The sequence below is a fragment of the Budorcas taxicolor genome, chromosome 11 (genome assembly GCF_023091745.1).
Source record: "Budorcas taxicolor isolate Tak-1 chromosome 11, Takin1.1, whole genome shotgun sequence".
NCBI classification, from domain to species: domain Eukaryota; kingdom Metazoa; phylum Chordata; class Mammalia; order Artiodactyla; family Bovidae; genus Budorcas; species Budorcas taxicolor.
The window spans coordinates 61000650-61018784 of NC_068920.1; the positions used below are offsets into that span (position 1 = coordinate 61000650).

The 18135-nt window shown below is 50.4% G+C and overlaps 1 protein-coding gene across 6 annotated transcripts in view; it reads right to left on the reverse strand.

Annotated features, from left to right (window-relative positions):
• Positions 1–18135, reverse strand: part of BCL2L11 (BCL2 like 11) — a 79949-nt gene that overhangs the window by 25742 nt on the left and 36072 nt on the right. For 4 of the 6 annotated variants that reach the window (XM_052647946.1, XM_052647948.1, XM_052647944.1 and 1 more), the window contains one exon: positions 2403–6702. The exons of the other annotated variants lie outside the window; for them this stretch is intronic. In XM_052647946.1, coding sequence (XP_052503906.1) covers positions 6607–6702 — 96 coding nt within the window. In that variant the 3' untranslated portion in view covers positions 2403–6606. Of the gene's footprint in view, positions 1–2402; positions 6703–18135 lie in introns of those variants that run through there. 6 annotated transcript variants of the gene reach the window in all.

Below are 18135 nucleotides of genomic sequence, written 5' to 3' on the forward strand. Positions count from 1 at the left end.
TGTCTGAAAATCTTCATAATAAAATATTGAGAAAAGACTGGAGAAAATGTATTTCCAACAAATAAGAGACTTTTACCCAGAAAATACAAAGAGCTAATTATGCTTTTGAATTGCGGTGCTGGAGAAGTCTCTTGAGAGTCCGTTGGACTGCAAAGAGATTCAAAGTGGTTAATCCTAAAGGAAATCAACATTGAATATTCACTGGAAGGACTGATGCTGAAGCTGAAGCTCCAACACTTTGGCCAACTGATGCAAAGAGCCGACTCATTAGAAAAGACCCTGATGCTGGGAAAAAGTGAAGGCCAAAGAAGAGGGTGGCAGAGGATGAAATGGTTAGATAGCATCAGTGGACATGAATTTGAGTAAACTCTGGGAAATGGTGGAGGACAGAGGAGCCTGGCATGTTGCAGTCCATGGGGTTGCTAAGAGTCCACACAACGTAGCCACTGGGCAATTATTGATAGGAAAAATTAAAAACTCAACTAAAAATAAGCAAAGGCCATCAGAGAGAAAAAAGCAGACGTCAACTAGGTCTGAAAAGATCATCCTACACAGAAGTGGAAAATTCACATTTGGCCAACAGCCCCACTCCAGGCTGTTGCTGCTGCTGCTAAGTCGCTTCAGTCGTATCCAACTCTGTGCCACCCCATTCCAGGCTGGTATCACCCTGCAAAGGCTTGGCAGAACATTAGCAGGTGGTCGTATGAAGTCGGACAGATACGGCAGCACGTGTGAGTCTGTTTCAGCCCATCACCCAGCATCTCTCCCGCAGGCTGGCAAGGTATGGACCAAGCAGAGAGGCTGCAGCAGGACACCAGGGAAAGAGACCTTATTCCTGCTCGCAGTGATCAGAGTGGAGTCACCATGGAAAAACCTACGACCTCTGCTAAGCCAGAGCCACATACTGACAGTACAGCATTTATAGAAAAGCAAAACTGCTGAGTAAGTAAACACACGTACACATGCGCGTGTGCTGTGGAGAAAAAGGGCTGGAGAAACACCAACTCCTGTCTTGGCAAGGAAGCAAGATTAAACAGGAGCCAGAACCACCACTCGATTCGAGATAAATGTGTGTGTGTGTATATATGTATCTGTGAATCTGTTTCACAGGTTCGGGAGAGGAATGCACTAGGAGTTAGGGGTTGTGTGTGTGTGTGTATGTGTAGATACAAACTGTTACCTACAGAATGGATAAACAAGAGTTCCTCCTGTACAGCACTGGGAGTTATAGTCAACAGCCTGTGATAAACTACTGGGCTTCCCAGGTGGCGCAAGGGGTAAAGAACTCGCCTGCCAGTGCAGGAGACACAGGACACTGGTTTGATCCCTGGGATGGGAAGGTCCCTGGAGAAGGGAACGGCCGCCCACTCCAGTATTCTTGCCTGGGGAATTCCATGGACAGAGGAGCCCGGTGGGTTACAGTCCATAGCGTAGCAGAGTGGCACACAACTCAAGCGACTTCAGTTATGTGAAGTGTGTGAAGTTCAGTTGCACAAAACGTCAGTTGTGTGAAGTTGTGTGACGTGACTTCAGCATGCATGTGATAAACTAAATGGAAAAGAACCTCAAAAAGAATGTACGTATGTGTGTAACTGAGTCACTTTGCTAAAGAGCAGGAATTAGCATAACACCAAATCAACTATAGCTCAATAAAAAACAAACTTTAAAAATGTAGACGCATGTACTGCTCACGTAATTGAAAAGCATGAAGCTATTACCTGCTTAAAACAAAGCTCACCCAGTCTTTTAACTTTTCCAGCACTTCTTTCAGAGTAGAAGTGGCAAATTATGTAATTTGTTTATAGGATTTATAGGAATTCATAGGATTTTATAAACTGTATCCCCAAAGTAGACCGTAATTTCTCTCTGGCACCCCTACACCAGCTCCCACCTGCCACACAGCACAGGGCTCCCCAAACTCCACGGCCCCTTTAGAAGACAGCAGCGATGACTTCACCACAGATCGGGGCATTTGTTGATTTCTGGCTTTAAGCAGGTGCTATATAGATAAGCTTAAGAGTCAGACAAGACTTCCATTTTTTGAATGTTCTTCAAACTACCAAGACAGGCTGAAATGGCAGGGTATCTGCTATAATCACTAATCAATATAGTTTAGACCTGTGACCTCATACTCCACAGCCAGCCCAGGTGCTGAGTCATACCTGACTACGTGGGCAGAAAACTCTTCAGTTGCTCTCACCAGCCACTTCAAAACGTTAAAGAGCGGTTTGCTTTTAAGTGTACTACACAGATTTGACTTCAAGCGACAATTCACAAAATCTGCATGTTGGTAATACATTCAGTGAATGATAAGGGCAGAGTGTGGGTGTGTACCGTATCCATGATTTCAGCTGCTTCTCCACCATTTTGTGAAATAAATCAAACAGCTCGCCGAAACTAGTTGAAAGTTTTATTTATATAAAATTCATTAAGAACATAAAAGATTGGGTTTCTTAAAAAAAAAATCTGCAATTATTTACAGCAGTATTGCACAAGTAAAGAGGCAATTACCCTGTCAAAATCCATCAGTGCAAAACACAAGCCAGGGAAACTGCAATACCAATGCTACATACGCTGGGTCCTAGGAAGAGAGTTACAGACAGTCAGTGCTATTTATAAATGAGTACCTGATGAGTTCTGATACAGTAACTAGTGGTCACAGAACCTGGACACACAAATCAAAGAGAGCTTCGAAGGTCTGAAATTCCCAAATCAAAGTAGTCAAGTTATTTAGCTGGGAGCTTGAGGGTGCTTCTTACGCACGATGCCGTCTGGAGCAGGGCAGGTGTTACCCCAGCTGGTTTAGCGACACGTGTGGTCATGTCACTGCACACGGGCATGCGCAGACTGGACACACACAGGCACCAAGCTAAATCAGCAGGGATGACGAAACCATCAACACAGAACCGCTAGAAAATCTTTCAAGCTTTCACCTCTTTGCACCCAGGCCAGTGGGGTCCAGACCCCCGCTTGTAGGCTTTGGAGAAGCAGAAGGAAGGCGTCACCCTGAAGACACAGGTGAATCAAACGCTGGGACCAAATGGTTCAGGGCTAGGGTGGGGGGCGTGGGCCTGTACAGTTAGTTCCTGAAGATACATAGTAGAGTCTGCACCGCAAAGCATAGGAAGCCACAGAGCACGGTTGGGGGCGGGGGAATTCAACTAGTCACCAGTTGCCAACAAAGGCCAGTACTGTGAAGGTGGTCCAGCAGTCACTTGGGAAGCAGGGCAACTGGTCAACCCGGCCTTCAATCTGCCTGGTCTCTGCCTTCAACAGTCTCATGGCAACACCGCAGAAGTGGACGTGTGAGTCTCTCTAAACACTGAGCTGTCAGGGATAAATCTTCAATGGAAAGGTCTTTCCCACTGCTAACGATGAGTATTTTGTTTTGTAAGATATGGCCTGAAGTTAACAGCACTTGTTTCTATGAGAAGCTAGCTGTTCACGAATTAAAGAGTTCTAGAAAGTTCTAGAGGAGAATCTGATAGCCTATCAGATTTCTGGTCTCTCATTATGCTGTCTAAACACAAACCTCATCATGAGGACAGCAAACCCTAAGAATTTAAACCCACTGGACTAGAAATACCAGGAAGCAAAGCTGGGGAGGGCCACCCTGGGGAGACCACGTGGCCAGCCGTGCGCTGACCAGTCACCACCTCAAGAGTTAAAGCAATTAACAGGACAGCAGGGGGCAAAGGGGAAAGGGAGGTCAACACTTTGCAGAACTTAAGACATTAAATAAGCCAGAAATAAATATACAACATTCCTACAAGTTACAGCATTATGAAACAGTAGGACACATTACATAGAAAAAGAATCTACAATATTTACAATCAATTCTGAAAAAGTTGAGTAAAAACTGATTTTTTTTTTCTTTTACTCATTTAGGCTGTACAAAATTTTACAAGAAAGGACACATAATTGCACAGACATTTGGCTCAGTTGATAAGTAAAATACGACTTCCTAATCTAATAAATAGTCAAAATATATACAATATTAAGAAGGAGAAACAGGCGAAAGTTGTAGCTCACTATGTACATTTTTTTTTTAAACCAAGAAAAAAAAATCTTCATCAATTCAGGTCTAGGGAGGGATCCAGGTAATTTGCAAATTCACTCATGAAGTTAATTTCACGTGTTTATTGCATTCCTGTGAAAAGTCACAGGCCAGTTTCTATAAATGTCACATTGAGACGGGGTGATCAAGGCACAAAACCTGCATTAAGTTTCCAACAAGGGACCGAATTATTTTTGCTTTCTACAAAAAGTCAAAGGAAGGAAAAGTAAGACATCAAAGGTACACCCAGCCATGGGCATACCTTCGGCAGGAAGGAGGCATCATGACCAACAGATGCGTACAGTACAGGGATGTCTCGTCACCTCTCAAGTCCCGGGGGCAACATCCTCGTTTTAATACTTCTACAGTTCATAGACTCTCTCATTTCCTCACCAGCTGCTTCCACGGCCAGCCCAGGGGGCCTGGAGGCCCCCAAGCCCAAGGTAAGCTTGCAGGTGGGTGAGCAAGCGCTCGGCCACCCGGGGCACCGGTGCTGAAGGAATAAAGTGCTCCAGTCCAAGAGACTGGCCGTGAATACGGGGATCCTGGGGGGAGCGGCCCAGAACCAAATACGTCTTTGGTGTGTGTGTGCAGCAGGCCCACAGCTGCAGTTCCATGGACCGCCTTAACCGCTTGCATGGACTTGAGGATCCAGCGGACGGGTTCAAGACAAAGGGTCAAAGGACACGCAGGCTGAGACTCAATATAGCTTTTAAAACAATTCAAGACCCCAAAAAGCTACTTGGGGAAAAGAAAATGTTTAGAAGGAAGAATATTTGGAGTCAAATCTCTCTCTACCTACGGAAAAAGTATATATGTAACATATATATATATATATATATATAAAACTATAAAGATACAAAAATGAATCCACGGTTCCAACCGATAAGGAGAAAACATTGGTCCTCGTTGGGCCCAAAGCAAACATGACAGTTGTTGTTGGCACTGTTGACTTGTTTGAAACATCATGTATGTCTTTTAAAAAGCTGTTTAATCAGTTGAGGTTTCAAAAACTGTAAGAGCGATGGGATTCACAGAATGACCCCCACCTCCCTGCTTGCAACGCTCCCTCATCTGTCTGTCCTGGGTCTCCTCGGGAGTTTATCTGCCTTTGAAAAGACTGAGCAGCTCCTGAGCCTGCATTCTCTGCCTTCCTCCTGGCAGGTGTGAAGGAAGAGCACCCCCAACAAAAGTGGCTGCAGGAAGGGGGGCCTGACAAAAACCCAGCGGTCCAGGAGGTGGACAACTGACACAGACACCCGTGTCTGATGGCATTCTTTATGAGAACTGCTGAGAGCAGAATGAAGCCTTTACTTCAAAGAGCAGTTAGCCAAGAGCCACTGAAGGCCAGAGGGACTCTGAGTTGGATGAAAAGCCAGGATGCCCAGAAAACAGCTGCTTAAAGCCCTGCCACAGCCTCTGCCAATTCCCACAAGGGCTCGAGGGTGGCCCCCTGCAGCTGAACCTGGCCACAGGCGGGCATGCTAGTCACCTGGGGCCTTAGGCCGAGTGCCCACCCTGTGCTATAGGAAAGTCGCAGCAAATCTGGTGTTATGACTGACCTGAACCTCTGCGGAACACGTCTAAACAAGTCCATCAAAGCAAGCGAGAATCGCCAGCGAGCACTCCCCAATGGGTGAGCTACCAAGAGACAGACAGACCCATGTCTGATACAGACCCGGGCTCAGACCCAACTGCCTTTTACCACGAAAACAGTCAGCGGACCAGATGTGTTCATCAGTGCCCTGACAGGCTGGGAGAGCATCACTGAAGGATGTAAGCAAAACACACACACACACAGAGTAAAATTTTGCCACAGATACAACTGAATTTTAAGGAGGTAAGTAGGTATTTACACAAAGGGAGTGGCATGTCAATACAGGCTGACAAAGGACCTCTCTCTGCCCCTTTTACCAGTTCCATTTCATAAAAACTTTTTTGGTATTAATAATAGTGATTAAAAAAAAAAAAGGTCCAAGAGGCAATGGCAGGGAAGGGAGGGGCCATGCCATACCTCTCCCGTTTAAAAATGCTGTACAGTGACCTCTAAAAATAAACTAAGGCAGCTTTATAAATGAGCTGGCTCAGTTTCCACTGCAGAGTTTATATACTCCTCTGACAGCAGGCAAAAGGTTCTTAAAATTTTACTACAAAAATCACTCATGAGTTGGTTAAAAAGTTTCCATTTCCTTTTTGAAAAACCTGCTCTTATCAAAGGTGGGAAAGAAAAACACACACACTGCATGTAAACACCATTCTTGCATAAAATCTTGTTCCAGAGAACCATGATTTGTACACTGTTTTTTAAAAAAAGAGAATCCCTCCCTCATTTACATTCACATCAAGCTCCCGTTGGAAATTCGGCCGCATGGTGATGAACAGACAAAGGTCAGGTCCACGTGCAGCTTGGTGTCCTCCGGGGACATGCCGGCTGGCTCTCTGCCCACCCTTCCAGCAAAGGACTGCTGCACAGCAAGGGCACTGAAGCGCCGCGACCCCGCGGCGAGGGGCTGGTCGGTTTGAGGCGAGCGGAACGTCTGCACGCGCCGTCACTGCATCCTCCACACCAGACGCACAAGGTAGCGCAAGACACGCAGGAGGACCATTTGTGGGTGGCCCTCAATCGCCTGGTGACGCACGAAGACCTGCAACGAGAAGACAGGAGCTGCTTACTGCCCAGCCCTGACTCGCTTCAGGCGGGACTGGGGGTGGGGGAGGAGGAGGGCACCCGCATTTAAGGGAGCGATCGTCCTGCGGGGACCACTGAGAAGGGCGCCAGGCCACCCAAGCGCCAGTTCTTCCCAGAGCTGTCACCCCCTAGGGAGCAGGGGCACTGAGGGATGCTCTTTATAAAATGACTGAAAGGCTGTTTGGAGACTCAAAGAGGACCCCTGAATCTGCTTCTCTCTCTAAACACCACATAATTCTGGAGTACCTCCCTAGTGGTCCCGCAGCTAAGGCTCTGCGCTTCGAAGGCAAAGAGCAGAGGTTTGATCCCCTATCAGGGAACTAAGATTCCGCCTGCTGCGGTCAAAAACAAAACAGCAACAATAGAAACTGCACATTCTTTCCACAGGTGACGTCCCAGCTGACCAGAGCGGCCTGGACTAGCGAAGGCAGCAACCACTGGCAAAGGACAACCCAGCGCAGGGCGAGAGCAAATCAGCCAAGATGGCGTGGCCAGGCCCTCTCGGCCCATGTTTTGTAAATAATGGCTGTGCAACAGCTCAGACCATTCACAGCGCTGTGCACGTGCGGCACGAGGTGCCCGCTTGGTCACGGGTTGCTGTGCACTGCACGCCTGTGTGAGCTTCACTGTGAAAGCCCTGGCTGCTGCTGCACCAGGGCTACACTGGAGTGGTACTGTGATGTTATATGACGGTACATTTTGGCTATGTTACGGTTACGTTGTGGCTGCTGCACCAGCCAGGAGAGAAGAAACGTGTCTGCAGTTCCTGAGGCCCCTTGCGTCTCCGTCCAGCCTCTGAGCTCAGGCCTTGCCTGCCCCGGGTTCAGCGAACAGCGTAGAGAGTGTGGACAGCAAGACAACTGGCGTCATGAACAGGATGAAGAGTGATAACACCCACCACCTCCGCACAGGTGCTGAGAAATGTCACCCCAAGTTGGGGTCCCGTGAAGAGAGGCATGGGTAAAGCAAATGGGAACCAGGTGGATGCAAGTAACTAAGTTACTGACATTCAAATAGGTTTCAGGCTCCCTTAAGCGTGAGTCTCGGGGTGATCTGCCTCAAGAAGCTAAACAAAGTGAAGTGCTGACGCGCCACCCTGCCTCTGGCGTGCGGCAGCTCTTCTGAGCGCACGCTGTCAGCCCGGCACAGCGGCCAGGGTCGATAAACAGGTGGACTCAACCCTCGCCCCTCCAGCCTTCACCCCGAGTGGCAGGCAGAGTGTGACGAAAGATATAACAGGTCTATCTGCCGGTGACCCCCACAGGTTTAGGACAAGCCGAGATAGTGCTCAGAAGGAAACTGGCAGGCTACTGAACGCCTCAAGGTCCCCATGTCTTCCAGAGCACGCCCACCTTCGGGTCTAATCCATTTCGCAGGTAAGTGCAGGGTGAAAAGGCTTCCCCGATCGGTGGCTCATCAGTAAATAATCCACCTGCAGGAGGTGCAGGTTCCATCACTGGGTCGGGAAAATCCCCTGGAGGAGGGAATGGCAACCCACTCCAGGATCCTGGCCTGGAAAATCCCATGGACAGAGAAGCCTGGCGGGCTACAGTCCCTGGGGTCCCAGAGAGTCGGACACGACTGAGCAACCGAACAAGCGGCAGCAAGCAGGGTGCACAACCAGACCAGCCAGAGCTGGAAACAGACGACCCACTTCCAGCCAGGAGCTGTTTCTCTGCTCAGGCCTGAACGCAACACCCCGGGCCCGCTCCCTGTTCTGTCTGAAGCTCTCCATCAACCCCTCTCCTCACTCTGGGGGGCTGGTCTCTTCCGATGCAGAATCGTGGGACCACTGGCCACAGGGCAAGGCTGAGGACGGGCGTCCCCTCCCAGACCTAACTGCCGCCTGCAGATGCCAGCTGCAAGCAGGGCTCCCTCCTGGCCACTGTTTACAGAGCCCTCTGGGGCGTGCTGGACGGGATGGAACTGTGATAAGGCCTGAGCACTTCCCTTGCTCCTTCCAGAACCAGACTGGAGGAAATCGGCTTTATGTAAGCGATTCCTGTAGAGGCGTTCCGTAACCACAGTCTGCGATTTGTATCTGCTCGACACACAAGATTGCTTTGTTTTGATTTAACTTTCTAAATTACTTTGCTTCTTTGGGGTGAGAATAATTTAGGGGAAGGTTAATTTTAGTTGAGACTACTATTAACAGGTTGAAAGAGGCTTATTCAAAATAAAACCACGATTTACTAAAATGAAGAAAGTGTACATGGGGCTGGGCTAAGCCATTGCTTCAAGATGGGGAAAGCCATCTTAAAGCCGTCTGGCTGTCCCTGGTGGCCTTCAGGTGGACCAGAGAATGGAGTCAAGATGACCCCATGAGGGGACCGGGTCACACAGTAGGGATGGACCCTGCTGACCCTTGGCCAATTTTATATTCCAGAAATGGAATTATCTAAGAGGAGAAAACCTTCCACGCACACTATGAGGACAACAGGTGCAAAAAAATTTCTCATTAACAGTGTTGCTTTCGTCTCACATGAGAAGAATATGCGGTGGAGATACAAAGACGTGCCAGGGTGGCAGGGGAACGCAGGAAAAATTTGGCGAAAGGGACACCCAGCCCCTGACCAACGAGGAGATGCTGCAGGGCCTGAGTGAGCGAAGACGGGGCACACCTGGCCCCCCCGACGGCATGCGGGACAGCCTGGTACACACCATCAAGCCAGTGAACCACCGATTCTGGATGCCATTCAACAGAGGAAGCCATTACTGCTGATTCCGAGAGCTGTGCCAGCCCAGAAAGCCCTTGACAGCTGGCCCAGCCAGCCAAAGCTGCTGCTGGCTCAGCGTGGACAGCTCACATCTCAGACAGCTGGAGGATGGGCAGCTCCCGTCAGGGCGGACACGCTGCCCCTGACACCTGCAGAGGGCACAGACATCATCTCGCCAGGGGGAGTCACCAACACACACTGTCTGCAGCGCGGCGAACGAGAGGCCTTGGCTTCTGGCCTCCAGGACTGTGAAGAAAGCTGTTTCCACTGTTTAAGGCCCCCTGCCTATGCTCCAGCCACCCTAGCAAACTAATATACCCGTGCATGCTCAACCATCGCTCCTAAGCCTTTGCCCTTAAGTGAAAACCAGCGCTTCCTGGCTCAAGAACTGCATAGTGCTGCTTTAGTCTAAACCATAAAAACACTTTAAAAAGATATATGACAATGGTACATTTGGAGGGAAAAAGATTAAAAAGCTAAACACGCTCCTAGGTTCAAATCCCTTCTGTCTCACAGTTTCCTCTTCTGCTCACCCACACGCACACAAAGCACAGCAGGCCATCCCACCGGGACGTCTGTCTCCGTGGTCTGGATCCAGGTCCCCCTCACGGTCCTCGCTCCTCTCTGGCCGCCCTCACACGGGCCCGCATCACAGGACACCTGACTTCAAAGCCTGTCTGCATGCAGGAGGTCTCGCAGGCACTCCCGAGTCACAGCCCACCGCACAGGGCGCCTGCGGCACTGCCATCAGTGGGAACAGCCGCAGAGAAGGCCTGGGCCCCAGCCCAGAAGCCAGGCGCAGGCACGTGCAAGCTCCCGCCCTGCAGACTGAAAAGCACCCACGCGTGCCAGCGAAACCAAGGCCCGCGCAGAACAGAGCCAAGATGCGGGAGGTCCTTCCTGTCCAAGGAGCAGACGGGGCAACGTGCTGGGGCACTGGTTGCTGTGACAGGACACAGCACCGGCCACCACCAGGGCTTCAGCTCCGGGACCACCAACCATGGGTCGGGGAACTTTAATTCCATCCGCAGGCCAAACATGCTCTCTTGCCTGGGAAGCAGGCGTGCAGGATGCAACATAGGTCTGGAGAGACCTCCCTGGTCATCCAGTGGCTAAGACTCTGTGCTCCCAAGGCAGGGGGCCCTGGATCGATCCCTGTTCAGGGAACTAGATCCCACACGCCTCAACTAAAGACCCTGCATGCTGCCACGAAGACCAAAGATCCCACGTGCCACAACCAAGACCCCAGCACAAACAATTTTTTTAAGGGAATTTATTTAAAAAAAAAAAAAAAGAGGGGACTTCCCTAGTGGTAGAGTGAATAGGAATCCGCCTGCCAACACAGGGTACATGGGGTTGATCCCTGACCCGGGAAGACCCCACGTGCCATGGACTCCTGATCCCGTGGGCCACAACCACGAAGCCTGCGCTCTAGAGTCTGTGAGCTGCGACTACTATGCTTGCGTGCTGCAAATACTGAAGCCTGTGCATCCAGAGTCTGTGTCCCAACAAGAGAAGCCACTACAATGAGAAGCCCAGGCACCGTAACTGGAGAATAGGCCCCCTCACCACAGCTAGATAAAGTCTGCTCAGCAACAAAACACAGCACAGATAAAAATAAATAAATACTTTTTTAAGAAAAAGTCTTTTAAAATACTCTCCCAGCCTGCCCTGGAGAACTGGTCAGGCTGATCACGCACGCCCGCAGAGGGCAACTGATTCCGCTTTCCTGTCCTGCAGGCATAGAGGAGCCCGGACCCTTCGAAGCCCACAGGACACACCAGGCCTTCTGACTTCGTGTGTCCGAGCCTGGGGACTCATAGCATCGCCCACTGTCACCGCTCAATGGAACCACGACCTCTGAGCCAGCGTGGCTCTCCTGCATCTCACAGACCGAGCCTCCAGATCAGGAAACACCAGGTGACCTGACTGCTTGCCTCGAGCTCCAGCACAGCGCAGGACACACTCAACAATCTGGGCTCCACAGGCAGGGCCAGACCTCACTGGGCCTGATGACTCAGTAAGTACCAGCCGCAGGTTCACTCAGCATCATCACTCAAGCGGGCTTACCATCAAAACCACAGAGATGCACAAAGCTCAGTAGAAATAAAGGTTGAGTAAGACCATAAACATGATTAAGAGACTAAAAAAAAAAAGGAAAAATGAAAAGGAAAAAAAGGGAACTAGGGAACTAGGACTGAGATTTGGTGCCACAGAACCACAGTTTACTTAGGAGTTTTCTGGCAGGCAAGGTAACAATGGCAACACGACACTATCTTCACCATCTTACCAAAACAGAGCACGATACCAAACTCTTGGAGACAAACCAAAAAGCAAGGTATACCAGAACTCTGAGACTCTGAGTGATTTAACTTGTTAAAAAGCTTGCTTCTTAAGAGAATTTCAACATGAATGCCTAAGACATCCCAAACTTTTTTTTTTTAATACAGATTTATCTCTAAGTGGTCATTTGTTACAGGAGACTGAATTCTAGACTCTGAGACTAGGAAGGACTCTTACAGAGAGAACCTCTGCTCCAGTTTGGGCAAACGAGGATAGAGTGTCTGCCCGGATGTACGGTGTTTGCTCTGCATCTTCCAAAACAAGGCTGAACACTGTCACCATCGCAGGGGACAGGCTGAGGCAAGGGGCAGAGCGGCCCCACTGTTGGATGGAAGACCCCCCTCTGCCCACTCATAACCCACCAGTCTAAATGTTCTTCTAAACGACCAGCCAGTGAGACTACAGGTCAGGGAGGAACAGGGCCCGTGCACAACAACTCGACGTGGAGCCTGGAAAGACGACTTGGCCTCTCCACTTTAAGACCAGAGTCCAGGGGCGACTCGGCTGGGATTCCAGCACAAGCTCCACTGCACCGCTCTTCTCAGGTGTCAGACTGATGCTGCCCCAAGGCCAAACTCACTTTCTATCTGTCGCCAAGGCAACACGGGCATTTGCATAGCTAGTGCCGAACAAGCTTTGTTGTCAACACAGCTGTGGAAAGAGCGCCAGGGGATCCCCTTGGCCGGATGTGGTGCCCCCTCTCACAACCTCCCAGCACCAGGAGTGAGATTTCCCACAGCACTGCACCCAGCTCCTACCAGGGGGGCAAGGGATGCCCAAACGTCGCAGAAAGGCCGTATCGTCATGAATCCCACCTTCTGACTGTCAGCATCACTTCAAAGCATCTATTACAGGTGATGCTTTCGGTAGGGCAAACAGCCACTTCCCTCACTGACCTGTCATGCACCAGATTTTCTTAGCCCAGTATCACCCCTAGAAATAGAAAACTTGGTTTCCAGGCCCCATGTTGGCTGAAATGAAGAACCCTGGCCCATGACCCTCGAGGGGTATCGCCGTGTCAACCACAGAGAAGCCAGAGATGGCAATGAACACTCCAGCACAAGACACCACTTGATGAAATACTTGATTCAGAGCAAGCGTACGTGCTTGTGAAAGGCCCAGGCTCCAAAAAATGCTAATGAGACAAACACACTTTAACCACAGCCCAAACCCCTCTGCTTTGGCTCAGCCGGGAGAAGTCGAGCGGAGGACGACGTGATAGGCTGATTATTTCTGTACGTCTGCAGGAGGGCTGAGCCTCCAGGGTATCATCGTTTCCTCCTCAAGAAAATTAAAAAACCCCAGTTAGCCCTCTCTGAAGTCCCCCTCCAGGCACCTGCATCTCCAAATGGTTATGTGCTGACGGCCTCCGGTCCCCCAAGGGCCAGGCAACCGTGCAGGTGTGCCCACCTGCCACAGCACGACGGCGCCCTCATGGGTGATGTGAGCGAGCCCATATCCAGCTTGGTGCCCACCCAGGCATGCACCCACACATCAGCGCCTCAACCCCGGCTCACAGCTGTGTGACCCAGATAGACACAGCACGTCCGGGGTCCCCCCACCCAGGTCCAGCCCCCCAACATTTCCTTTAACAAACTGGGTACTTATCAGACAGGTGAACAAAGTTACTAGCCTCTCTCCTTCTATAAAGATCAATGAAGAAAAGTCAATTACAGTTCAGAGTGAGCGAGAACAGCCCTGGTGGAAGACAGCATTTTCTAGATCCATCTCTCCATGCTTTAGATTTAATTGTCACTACACATCCCGAAAGATCTTCTCTGGTGGCTCAGAGGTTAAAGCGTCTGCCTGCAGTGCGGGGGACCCGAGTTTGATTCCTGGGTCGGGAAGATCCCCTGGAGAATGAAGTGGCAATCCACTCCAGCACTCTTGCCTGGAAAATCCCGTGGATGGAGGGGCCTGACAGGCTACAGTCCATGGGGTCGCAAAGAGTCAGACACGACTGAGCAACTTCACTTTCACACATCCCGAAGAGACTGACTGAATACGGGGCTCCCGAAGGTGAAGGGACGGAGTCAGGGATCGAGGCCCCTGCACTCGCCCATGAGCTGTTTCTTCCTGCGAGATCACACTTCACCCTCCATAAGAAAGCCCTTACCCAAAACACCCACGATCCACAGCTGCTGTCTTGATGGAGGTAATCTGAACCCCATGCTCTCCGAGAAGGCATGGGTGCAAGGCTCTAAAATCCACAACTGCCTCATTCAACTCCAAGGAAGACGTTCACCAAGCCTGAAGACTGTATCACACATAAACGGTAGACGTCAATTTACGTATCCTAATCATAGCTGTTTTTGCTACAAAAACTGTCACTCTATCAACGTGTGAGTCAAGTGAGAAGCACCATCTCGTGAGATACCATGGGTCTAGTTTCAATGTTTAAGATGCAGATTTTTCATTATTCCTTTTTACAGACAGTAATATAGAGCATTTTATTTTGCTTGACTCCAACATTCAATTAACGAAGGCCTCAAAAGAGGACCGTCTGAGAACATGCATCTCTGAGTGTACGCGTGGTTTATGTTATTACCAAACAAGCTGCAACTGTGACCTCTCCCTGCCCACTATCTACAGAAGACAGGAGAGTATCACTTCTAAAAATAAGGGTCAAACAGCAGATTCATGTATCTTACAGATGATCCTTGAACAAGATGGCTTTGAACTGTGCAGGGCCACTTACGCATGGAGTTTTTTCAATATGGTACCTAGTTTTCATTCTGCTGATCTTTAAATTAGCTAAGTGTGGGGAAAAGTTTGTGTTCAGTTAGAGACTATACTATGTGGAAACAGTTGAGTCCCGATGCCATCCAAACTGCTTCAGCCTCCTGCCCTTGGGTGAGTCATTTACTAGTTTCTCTGTCTTGAGGCAGAGATGGTAGTGATGGATTTCTGTCTGCGTGCAGAGTCGTGTCCCAAGCCCCTCCGATGTTCAAGGGTCAACTAACATGAAAATGCTAATGTGCTGACACCAGTTTTCCTGTTGCTCCCCTCAAAACCAGCCTCTAAGCCCGCTTCTCTTCTCCACTTCGTCTACTTCAGGGATACACTTCCGCTGTAGGGTTGGGTCAGTTCATGCCGGCACACGCCCAGGACCAAAAGTAGGAGGCTGACAGCCCCAACAAAAGACACACTGTTTCCTGAGATCAAACAACGCACGGGTTTTCATCCACTTCTGGCCCATCTGGACAGCCTATCCGATGGTCATCAAGTGTAGCTGTCCACTGCAGGCCCCTACCGGGACATCCCCAGGTCACAGCCTACCTGAGTGCAGAGTGACTTAGGCTGGGTCACCTGATGCCTAGGAAAGAAGGTGAACGTCCCAGTCTGGGTACTGGGAAGGGCAGGCACGCAGGTTAGAGAATGGGGGAGGGGGCCTAGTCATCCCAAGAGCACATGTTTTTACATTCCGAAGGGTCTAATACCCCCGTCACAGCCTTGAACTACAACCCCAAACAAGTCTGAGAATCCCACCCAAGCAGACGGCATCCTTGAGAACTGGCCATGAGCACAAAGCATCCCATGCCTGCAAGGGACCAGAGTCCATGCTTGCTGACACTCCCTCCAGCAGAGGATCCTGGACTTGCACTCAAGCAATTTCTGAATTGTGGACGAAGCCAGAGGCAATCAAGAACAACAGGAAAGCGGGCGGCCTGGGGGAGGAGGAGGCAGCAGCGAGCAGGGCGACCGAAGCACATAGAGGTGCTGCTGCCCCCGGGCTTCCTGCCAGCTCCTCGCCCTCTTCAGAAAGCCCCAGAGAGAGCTGTGGCTTCCCTGCAGGTCCACCGACAGCCCTGGCTGCCCAGAGTTCCGGAAGAGCCCTCTCCTCCCTCCTCAGGGTCCCAGAGAGGAGGACACGGGGAGCCGTGCAGCCAGGACACTGTGTGGCTGCAGGTCACCCACCAGCAAATCCCAGAGGGACCCCAGAGCTCCATCACCTCTTCAGCCCCTTAGGTTCTGTCCCACTACAAGTCTGCATGTGACTGGGGTGCCGAGGCACTTCAGTGCCTAATTATGGCATGGAGACACGCCAGAGGCTGCCACTAGCCAAATCTGCCACTAGCCAATTGAGTATCAAATTAGAGTGAGCATGCTCAGTCACTTTAGCCATGTCCAAATCTCTGCAACCCCATGGACTGTAGCCCACCAGGGTCCTCTATGAGAATTCTCCAGGCAAGAATACTGGAGTGGATTGCCCTGCCCTTCTCCAGGGGATCTTCCACCCAGGGATGGAACCCGAGTCTCCTGCATCTCCTGCATTGGCAGGCGGGTTCTTTACCCACTTAGCCACCTGGGAAGCCTGAGAGAGATGTGTAATAACCTGGTGAACTGATCAGGGACCCAGGAACTTATTTCGATAAATGAAGTAAACACGGGAAATACACTCATGAAATAACCACATTTTCCTTCCATCATGAATAGGAAAGTACTGATTTGTAGTAGAGGACACCACCTCTGACCAGGGGCTCCGGAATGAGACGGATGGACACCCTGTGCCTCCTGATACAATGCACGCGGGAGGACACAACGTCACACTGCTGGGACAACTGGCAAGGTCTGCAGGCAGCCCACAGATGACACAGCTCTGTGATGCTATTCATTTCCCAGCCGTGCTCGCTACACTGTGGTTACTGGTTACATAAGAGAATACGCTTATTCATAGGAAGGACACGCTGATGAATTAAGAAAATAAAGGAGTATCGTGCCTGCAACTTCTCCAACAGTTCAGAAAATAGTCTGCACACAGGTAGGTGTGAGAAAAGTGAAAGCCACTCAGTCGTGTCAGACTCTCTGTGACCCCCTTTGTGACTGCAGCCCACCAGGCTCCTCTGTCGGTGGGATTCTCCAGGCAGGAGTATTGGAGTGGGTGGCCGTGCCCTCCTCCAGGGGATCCTTCCAATCCAGAGACTGAGCCTGCATCTCCTGTACTGCAGGCAGATTCTTCACCATCGGAGCCACCAGGGAGCCCGAGGTTTAAGGGAGGAGGATGTTAACCACATGTGGCAGAGTCAGCAAGCAGGGGCTTGGGTGGCAGATACAAGCGGGGTCTCTGTACCATTTTGCAACTTTGGTGTAAAACTCTGCAATTATTTCAAAACCAAAAGTTAAAACACAGCATGCATGGAGCAATAAAACTCCCATCAGGTAGGGTGACGGGTCCCCCTGCCCGGGCAGGGTGGTTTGGGGAGATGACATAGAGTCCCTGGAAGAGAAGGGAACATTCACCTGGGCTTTGAGCTCACCTGGGCCTCTCTCACCTCCTGCTTCAGGGATTCAGCCTCCACAGCTTCGGCCCACAGGCCGCTCCCCGCCCTCCTCAAGGCCACTGACCACACGACAATTTCCCCTAGCGCTCTAACTGCGAAAGGGGAACGCGGCCTGTCAGGCTTTGCAAGGCTTGTGGCAACAAAAGACCAACACTCCACAAAAGGTACTGTAGCCATATTAAGTAGCTAAGGACACCGAATATTTAAAAGGCCATGACCCACCATAAAGTGGCTAAGCGGCAATGGACTCTGCCTGCCAAGAAGTGACACCTCCCGGGGACAGACAGTGCCTAACTTGAAAGCAAAACGCCTCCCATTTCCTGGTAAGATGTCCACCCCCAGCTGCGCCCCCCGCCCCCCCCCCCCCCCCCCCCCCCCCCCCCGGCAATTCAACAATGGCCCATCAGCGTGTCTGCAGACAATGGACCACTCGGAATCTGACAAGTTTCAAGACAGGCGACCGCAGGCCTGGGGTCACTGGGTCACCACTCCGGGTTTTAGTCTGCCACTTTGAACTGGCTATTTATAAGATCTGGAGAATATGCTTCATTTTAGAAAAATCACGTTTTAAGTTATAGTCCGTCCCCTACTCTTCCCCCAATATTCCAGCCTTCATAGAAACCTAGTCTCTTAAATGATTAGCAAGTGCATTTTTGCATTGGTTCTTTTTTTAAAAGAGAGATGCCAAGTAAGGTTTATAATTACAAAATATTGCAAGATATTGCAATGAAACTAGTTTCTACTTATTTTACCCAAAACACTGAGAATCTCATTTGAAAAAAAAACAAAACATGAACACCGTCTATATTAAACCGTGCAATAACACTGGGCAAGAGAGATGGAGCGGGAAGCATGAAGAGTTAGAGGCTGCTTTGCCTTCTTCAATGGAGAGGCAGGTAACAACACGGCCAGACAGCCCGCGTCTCCTTTGCACACGATCAGGACTGGCCACCACCTCGATCGCCTCCATGTGCGGATGGCTGTGCCCCGACCCCACCACGTTAGCCTCACCACTGACCACTGAGGGCCAGCCATGGGGATGCATCG